The sequence below is a fragment of the Asparagus officinalis genome, chromosome 1 (assembly GCF_001876935.1).
Source record: "Asparagus officinalis chromosome 1, Aspof.V1, whole genome shotgun sequence".
Classification (NCBI taxonomy): Eukaryota; Viridiplantae; Streptophyta; class Magnoliopsida; order Asparagales; family Asparagaceae; genus Asparagus; species Asparagus officinalis.
The window spans coordinates 120,898,117-120,907,348 of NC_033794.1; the positions used below are offsets into that span (position 1 = coordinate 120,898,117).

General features: G+C 35.9%; 2 protein-coding genes across 2 annotated transcripts in view; one reads left to right on the forward strand and one right to left on the reverse strand.

Moving 5' to 3' along the window:
* Window positions 559–7,316, forward strand: LOC109829222. Its single transcript, XM_020396384.1, has 2 exons — window positions 559–798; window positions 6,894–7,316. The coding sequence occupies exons 1-2, from the start codon at window positions 642–644 to the stop codon at window positions 7,175–7,177; spliced, it is 441 nt and encodes a 146-aa protein (XP_020251973.1). The 5' UTR covers window positions 559–641; the 3' UTR covers window positions 7,178–7,316.
* The window catches only part of LOC109829223 (3beta-hydroxysteroid-dehydrogenase/decarboxylase), an 8,169-nt gene continuing 6,739 nt past the window's right edge, over window positions 7,803–9,232 (reverse strand). The window contains exons 9-12 of the mRNA XM_020396386.1: window positions 8,959–9,133; window positions 8,496–8,652; window positions 8,255–8,321; window positions 7,803–8,163 (exon numbers count right to left, since the gene is read on the reverse strand). Of these exons, the coding sequence (XP_020251975.1) occupies window positions 8,030–8,163; window positions 8,255–8,321; window positions 8,496–8,652; window positions 8,959–9,133 (533 nt within the window). The 3' untranslated portion in view covers window positions 7,803–8,029. The remainder of the gene's footprint in view (window positions 8,164–8,254; window positions 8,322–8,495; window positions 8,653–8,958; window positions 9,134–9,232) is intronic.

A 9,232-nucleotide genomic window follows, 5' to 3' on the forward strand; every position in this document is an offset into this window, starting at 1 on the left:
TGTGCGTTCCCTCAAAAGCCGCGGGTTACCTCGAAGACCGTGTGCGCTCCCTCGAAGACCGTAGGTTGCCTCGAAGACCGTGTGCGCTCCCTCGAAGGCCGTATCCAACGGTTAGAAATAAAATACAAGAGGTTTAAATATAATTAAAAGTAATGGGTAAAATATTAAAATAGAATATGAGTTTTTTTGATATTGTTGGAGCTTCTAACTAGGAGCTTGTTGGAGCTCCATAAAAGAAAGAGTGCCTCCCAAGGCTTACTTTTTTAATTTTTTATTCCAATAAGGTTGAGAGCTCTTGAGAGCTTGCTGACTAAGACTCCCAACTGGGAGCTTGATGCACTTGCTCTAAAAGCTCTGTTTTTTAAGCGCCGACAAAAACAAGTGAGGGGTGTACAGGTGCAATTAGTTGAAACTATAGGGTATTTAAGTGCAATTAAGACCCAATTTTAGTATATGAGCCAGAAATAAACTGATTAATTATTAATTATACAGACCAAAAAGGGACACTTGCCCAACTCACCCAAAGGTAAAAATTTTCTAGTCCTATTAACATGATTGAATCCTTGAAATCAATCCATAGCAGAGATAGAACCGACATCAGAAAAAGGAAGGGGAGGGAGGCACAGCCTTGATCCGAAAAGATGGGATTTTTTCAGGGGAGGAGCATGATCCGCGCGCTCGTGCTGCTGCTGGCGCTCACGTGCTCTGCGGAGGCGTGGACCGGAGAGATCCATGGGAGAGTGGTCTGCGATGTGTGCGGGGATTCATCCATTGGCCCTGAAGATCACCCTTTACAAGGTCAATCCCTCTCTCTGATATTGGTTTTATTTGTTTCTGTCCTGATTAAGGAACATAAAAAAATCTCGCAAAATTATCAGTTGGGTGACTTTTATTACTTGAAAAGATTGATGGGTTTTTGTTTTAGTCTTGATTGTTCCACTAGTTTGATGTTTTTAGCTTAGCCAACATATATGTTACTTGATTGGTTGTTGATATCATGCGATGGATTGATTATGGTTGTTATTGAATGTTGGGTAATTCAGTGGAAGTCTTGTTGGATATTTGAAACCCTGATGGGTTTTAGTTTGTTACTTGATTAGTGTTATGATTTGTTATGAATCCCACTGCTTTGTTCATCGGGTTTTATTAAGATATATATTGTTTATGGTAGGAGTTTGTGTTCTAGAGTTGGGCTTATTTGAGTTGATAATTTGGCGTTAGGGTTGTAAGCAATGATTTTACATCAGAAGACGATGATGGCGAAACATTGGGGGTTTTGCCTATTTGGGAGCGAATAACCTGTGCAATTGCTCTTCATTTTGGTCTTTGGAGACTGTAAACTAGAGATATCAACCTGTGTTACTTTGTATATATTTTAACTTGATTAAAACATTGTAGAGGCTGTTCAATTGATCGTGCCAAGGTTGCTGGTACAGAGGCTGCTACCAGTATTTGCTTAATAATATAGGCGTTTTGATAGAGATGATCAGATGATCCTTTGTGTAATTTTACTATTTGCTTGGAACCCAGTCACTCTGGTTCATGGGATGGGAACGGAAGCGGGGCACGCCGCTCATTAGGAATTCGGGTACGAGGTGGGTAGGCTTATACAGTATGCTAGGGAATGTGATACGTTTTAGGTTTGGTTCTTAAATGTAGGAAACAAAGGTTTGGCAATAGTCAAATTTAAGAAATAATCTAGTTGATATAAGTAATGGTAAAAGAACATTGAGAATCATTCTGCAATTAAGATATACATACTATATTTGCTTAGTTTCTCACATTTTTTTTGTTTATTCTTTTGAAAAGAGTTATTTGTTTAAATTTTTTTAACTTGTCTGAATTCTAAAGCGGTTCGTTGGAGTTGGTGAATCGGGTCGTGTTCCACTATTAATCCAGGAAGATTGAACCAGGTAGTGGTTCGCTACAGCGTCCCACGCTCCTAATATCTATACTTCTACATTCTTAAATTTCGTTAAGCTTATGTTTGATCTGTTTGGTTAGGTGTACCCTAAGCTGTTAGGTCTTTTTGGAGTTTGCGAAGCAAGGAATCAGGAAATTGTGAATCCAGTTCATGCTTCTTGGTTGAATTGAAATGTTTGATTCTGTTAACCTCAACTTCCCTGATGTGTTGGAATTTGAACCCTTGCATTTTAGGTCTTATACTCAATGCAACCTCTGTCATAATGTTGGAATAGATATTTACATGGTCTAAAGTAAATTTCAATTCAACAAATAAAGTTAATTGGATACCTATAACCACAAAAAATGAAATAGGCATATTTCTCTCATATCCTTTTGAGTGAAGTTTCAAAAAATGAAATAGGCATATTTCTCTCAAATCCTTTTGAGTAAAATTTCTATAATTTTCAAGTAGTGTATGAGTTGCATTCATCAAGTTCTCTACAAATCTGAATCTAGTCATATTTTTTCTTTGGGATAGTTTCAGTATTAATTCTTAATCTTTTTTCTCGTCTTCTTTAAAGTTAATCTGCATAAAATGAAAGGAAAATGATCTTCGTGTTATTCAATGTTGGGTAAGCAGCAAATTGGTTCTTCATAAAAAGTTTGTTCTTTTGTCAGATGAGCTAATCATGGGACTCCAAGACTCCAAATTGAAACATTTCATTTTATGATTCATTTTTTCCCCATTGACTTGATTTTCGTATGCATAATGTTCCTTTAAGATTATAGAGTGCAGTAAATGATTATTTTTATCTTTTAAATTTTACAAGCTCTTTAGCTGAAGAATTTCGATTTTATAAGATCAATCAGTAATTCAAATTCTATTTTGGGTTTGAGGGTTACCAGTGACATGCTATTGGAGTTGATTTTAGGAACATATATAAATGAAAATTACTATAAAGTAGAGAAAAATATTGGTTCTAATAATTTCTTTTCTTCCAAAAACCTCCTGTTGGCCGAAGGATAATTGTCTTGGAGTTCACCCCATGATGTCTGAATCATTAGTATTTACTAGTTCCTTGAACTTGTATGAGATAATAGTGGGGAATTATAGTAATTGGTAGAAAATACTTTCATGATCTTGGAAAAAATTAATCTATACTAACTAGTGGCTTAGTTTATCACCTTCTCTATCTGTTTCTAAGATGAAACTAGCAGAAACCGTTGTTCAAGAAAAATCCTGGCAAAGAAAATCAAGACGTGGATCAATAAATCCTGGCAAAGAAAATCAAGACGTGGATCAATAAATTGTTAAGGATTTGAGTTTAGAATGGATTTAATAGGAGATTTTTGTTGATTTGAAATCTGTGGCGATCTCGAATTCCATTGATATTTGGCATGTCATTAGCCAGGGGCCCAGGACTTCCTTTTTAATTTGAGTATAAACTTGTATTTTTCCCAGTTTTAGTCAAATTAACAGTATATATAAAGTAATTCCTAGCTATCTTTTGCAAGAGCTTGATCTTACTAAAATTTTGCGTTTGTTTGTTTTCTTTCTTGATGTTACTGGATGTCATATCGTTGATTTACCCCAGCAGATGGCTACAACTACACATTGATGCATCAATCTTGGTCAATTTGACAACTTCAACAAAATCATCAACTACTCCAAGAAAATCCTCAATAGGCTGAATGAATTCTACAATAAATATCCAAGACAAAAACAATCTGGAGTAGTTGCTGTTGTCAACGAAAGGAAACTAGTTGCACAATAATACTAGATTTCAATGGAAACCTGATTTTAATTTGTCCATTAACAATGATAGTCATATTCAACTTTACAACAAGCATACACTTTCTTTGATCTATGAGGAGAGCTATATCACTGGCGAAAGGTATGCTGAAAGTCTAGTAAATCAGAGCATGATTGTTGATGGTTGGATTCAGACTGAAGAAAGATTGCAGAAGAAAATATGAGGTTCAAAACATTAGAGTTGAGATTGTGGATAATAAGAGGTAGAAATCATCAAAATCCCAAAATTTATGCCTAATATGAGTTTTGGTCATTCTGACAATCTTTTGACATATCAAATTAGATACTATTTAGTCGACATAATGAAGACAAGGGACGTCATTCACATGGAATATTCACATGTTGGAAATATAGTATTCTGGAAGGCATAGTGATCAACAAAGGCAATGTTTGGTTGAGGTTACATGAAGTAACTTTGATAGAGCTTTTACTCCCATCTTCTTCCTCTCTATTCATGCTCACTCTTGAGTACAATCAAAGCCCCTGCTCCTCTTACTTGATCTTGTAATTCTCCTATTTAAAATCCAAATCTCTTGTGAAACCGGTATCGTATTCCCCATTCATTTTCATACCTAACTCGAGCTAGGAACCAAATCCTCTTCCTACTTATATGCCCTTGTTCCTTCAGCTAAGGGATACAAATTTTATTTCACAATCGAATTCACATATCTAATGTGATCCATAATGATGGGGCTTATGTTTGGGAGAAAAGCATTGGGAGACTAAATAAACGACACAGAAAGGAGATTTCTTCAATTTAATTCTGCAATATATATTATTCAAGTTCATGCGCGAAAGACTGTTCTCATCTTTTCTCCTTCCCTTTCATCTTATAGATCAATCTGATTGGTTCAAGAACAGTCTGAGAAGGTATCATTCCACATTGAACTTCTCATGGGTAAGAGGTCCTGTAAATACTGATGGGTCTGGACTAGATTTTATCAGAAGTTTTGTTCTCATCCACTTTATTAATTTGAAAAGTAAATTTCTTCATAATCCTGTCAAGATCCTTGTATATTCCATAATGTTGGAATGTATTTCATATAATTTCTTTTTCATCTCAAAGAAAGGCCTGTGGGGAGATGTGATTTTTTTCGTATTGACGGTGGGTTTTTTCCCCCCTCCAGATTCATTTTCTCTCTCACTGTTTTGCTTCTATTAGGATGACCTGGTTCTCTAAAGAAAGAAGAATGTGGCAGATTTCTTATAAAAATTATGTTCAGCTTTGACGCACCACCAAACCCAGAGAGGCACAAAGAAAATGTTCCAATAGCATACTATATATATTGCCAGGTTTAAATTAAAAAAAAAACAATTCTATCATGATACGGGCTATTCATCTACTCCTCTATACAAATGGGAGAATCCAAGATTCACTGTTCATGCTACAATAAATACTACAATAAATATTAATACATCATTATTACTGTAACACACGGGATATTGTAGCGTTTTAAAAGAAAAATTGTTGTAACAGAGGTGGGAACTGTAGCGTTCTTTGAAAATACTATAGCATTAATGCTGTAGCATGGATATACTGTAATAATTAAAAAAACATGGGATACTGTAGCAATTCAGAAAAATCTTGCTGCAGCATTTAAAACCATGATTACTGTAGCGTGGAAAAAAATATCGCCGTGCTTTGCACGGACAGCACACTAGTAAAATAGAATTGCAGCCTCAAAGTATCAGACACGTAGACAGAACTGAAGTCAATGATAAGTGATAACTCAACTCTTGAAGCAAATGACAGTTGATTTCATTGTGGAATTCGATTGATGAGTTCCGTCAGACAACTTCTCAGCCATCTTCTCAGGTAGGCAGACCAAATAAGCTGCATGCTGGACATTTAATTTTAAAATCAACCTGTAGGTATCCTTTTTGCAAGTTTAGATTTAAACTTTCTAAGGATCTCACTGGACTTGGGAGTACCTTGTTGAACTAGAGCTAATCAGGCCGATGGTACCGCTGTCACTAGTGCAGGATTGAAAAATAAGGAGAATAGTGGTTTTTCTGTTTCGGGATGCTTTTACTAGTCTTTAGGGGTTTTCTGTTTTGGGACGGTCCATATTAATGCTTTAAGTCTTGTCGCAGGCTGTACTTTGGATGAAAAATAAGGCAAAGAGTGGTTTGACATATAACTATGAGAAGAGAATCCATGAAGAAATAAACTGCATGTCTTGGTGTTCCAGATTGGTAACACACTAACACTTAATTTTCTAGGAGTATGTCTTTCCTCATCTCAGTTTCATCTATTAGGTGATCTGTCCTTGTATTGCTTTTTCGGGCTGGATGGAGTCTATCTATATATTTTATGTTAGTCCAGACAAAAATATGTTCAATGAATCCTGTTTTTAATTTCATTTTATTATGTCTGAATACCCAGGTTACTTTTAGGTCCAAATTTTTGGTGTGATGAATGTGATCGTTTGGTATACATAGCGACAATTTGAGATGCTAGTTTCATGAGGCATTTCTTTCTCGTGCTTTTCTTTTTTATAGATTTTTTTCTTAAATTTACTCTTGGCCTTGGGGCTCATGATTTGTACTCGATCAAGAGAGTTAATTTCTTTGTTCTTAGTAATTATAACTGAGTGTTCTATCTAAAATTCCTAGATAAGGTGCATATGGTTTATTTTAACTTAAGAAAAGGGTCTAGCTTTTTATTAGGAAGAACAGTAAATGAATATTTTGGGAAAGAATTAAAACATCTCAGCTGTAAGTGCTATCATAGAATTGTGCTAATATTGAAGTCGGAAAAGAGATCCTGTACAGTTTATGGCCTATCAGCAGAATAAAAACTTCATTTTAGAAAGAATCAAAGATCGATAAGGACAGAAAGCACCCATATTAGCTTAGGTTTGTAGTCAAACATGATGCCTCTGGTTTTCCGTTTTATATTTTGGGTTAAGTGCGGATACCATGTGCTATGATGGTAGCCATGTACTCCTTTATTCCTCAATTTAGTGTGTGTGTGTTTTTTTTTCTTTTTTTTTTGGAAGTTAAACTGAGGGCAGAAAATAATTTATCATCACATGATTCCTACATGACATCTCAACTAACTGGGGAATAGATGCTAATAAAATATTCAACGAATATGCATGGCTACACTCATGCTAGGGGTGTGTCTGATTATCAATCATTCCGGGTCTGAAAGTTTACCGTTTGATTCCAGGAGCTGAGGTTGCCGTACTCTGCATAACGAAGTCTGGCGAGGTTCTCAACTACCAAGCTTTCACAAACTCGAAAGGTGTTTACACAGTAGCAGAGACGATGCCTGAGAGTGATCGCTGGGACTCGTGCTTGGCGAGGCCCATCAGCAGCTTCCACGGGCACTGCACCCGCAGAGGAGATGCCCATGCTGGCGTCAAATTTACATACACTCGTCCATCAGGATACTCTCATGCTGTTAAGCCATTTCTCTACAAACCTGCGTATGCCCCAGCTTACTGCATGTGATATGTATATGCGTATATGAAAACATATAAATAAAGAAATGGATAAAACTGAAAGCACATGATGCGTTGTATAAATAGTATTGTAAAAGATGGTTCATCTTGAGAAATACTTGATGTTGTGCAAACTAAACTTCCAAGTACTTGCCTTGCGGTTGAGAATTTTGATTCAAGTAAAGTTTCTGCTGATGCTTTCATTAGCAAACTAAACTTCAATTTTTGATGCCAACTTTTTTTTTACTTATGATTATTTATAACCGAGTCTAGGTTGAACCTAACAATGTGGGAGCTATATTAAAACCTATCGACCATCCGGGTCAGTCGATGTCACTCTTTCTTGCATGTTGCTCTCCATACTAATGCATGTGGTAGCTTTGATCCAGATTATTTCATAGAGATAATTTCTCTCTCTAAAGGAAATAATTGAGCTAAGCATACAAGCTCATCAGGTGGATACCTCATAGGGCTCTGAGAAAGGACTCAGGCTTTTGGGGTCTCATCTCAAGATGTGGAGCGTATGAAACTGATACTGAACAAATAATGAATACAAGGAGTATATGAAACTGATACTGAGCAAGTAATGAATACAATGAAAAGCTCCAAGCGCTCAATGGCAGTGAACTACAATATAAGGGAGATAACAGGAACTTGAATATTGATACAAACAGTAGTAAAAGTACAACAAAACTGATATTTGCTCCAATTAGTTCAACAATACCGAGTGGGAGTACCTTAACAAATTCACCATCAAAGGCTAATCAGCAAATATGTAATCTTGAAATCTAACATTCACCCTCATAGCGTCTAAGCAACACATGTAATCTATTATACATGATATTAGTGCTGTTGTAGGTACTTAATGCTTTGAGAATTTCTGAATGGCACTAGATTTCAGCTTCATAAACCGTGAGGAAGCTTTACTGGATAGTCCATCAATTTCATCCTCCCATTTCTCATAAGCAACAAAGCCAAAGAAAAGTAGCGGAACACCTAAGGAAAAAGAAAGGAGCAAATCCATCATTTCAATAAGGGCATTGAAATTGTTAAAGGACAATAATAGAGAGAAGCATTCGATTGAAACCTATTTTAAATATGCTTTGTAGAGACACGGCTCCAAGAAGGTTGAGAAACAATAGAATGACCACCACCTGTTAGAACATGCAGTTTAGCCTAAAACTCGAACAAAATCTATTTTCTCATTCTCTTTGACTAAGTTGCAAATGGGTGAAAATGAAGAGCATACCAATATCAAGTAAATAACCAATATAAGAGAAAACTGGTATTTTGGATCCACTCAAGATAAGCTGCAAATGAGTGTATACCTTAAGAAACAGTGGCCAGTCTTTCCCCTTGCAAAGAGATTTTAGTACATCAATTGTGGAATTCCATGAAGAAGTTACCGAGTAAGCAAGATGGTGAGCCTTGCCTTCTGATAAGTGAAAATATGAAGGCGGTACCTTCTCAAATTTGATGCCAAATCTGTAATCATAATGGATAATGCATGTAAAATCCAGCATAAAATTAAATATGTCGAATGATTGTTATTTTAAAAGAGATGCGGCTAGCTATTGCATTTATATAGTCATCCTAAACTAGAATACAAGAGAACAGGCTGAACTTTTCATTAGGAATTTGTGTTTATGCAATGAACCAAGTAATGAAATTGATTCAAGTTTGAGATCCAAGGACCATGGTCCAAATATGCTTATGACTTGTGATGTCAAAAGAAAATAAATTGTTGCTTCCCATAACTCTTCTTGTTGGAGACAAAATAAAAAGTCATACATTTCATTAGGCAGCACACTGTGAACGAACAAGAACATTGCAGCCAGTGAGATAAGCTTTGCCATTGCTGTGATGAAGGTATATCCAGATGCAAACAGGTAATAATATAGAGTAGCTACAAGTAGCAAAACGGTAAATGTTTGTTTTTTATCTTTCCAGAGGAGCGTATTGGCAACTGAAACAGGAGAAAAATCTCTATCAGCAATTAACAAGAAGAATGAAAAACGGGTAAATTACATAAATTCATCCTCAGGTTTGCATGATTGACAGAAAA

Coding starts and splice junctions, on each gene's coding strand:
- LOC109829222 (XM_020396384.1), top strand. CDS start 642: ATGGGATTTTTTCAGGGGAGGAGCATGATCCGCGCGCTCGTGCTGCTG. Junction 799..6,893: donor TGAAGATCACCCTTTACAAG/GTCAATCCCTCT, acceptor GTTTGATTCCAG/GAGCTGAGGTTGCCGTACTC.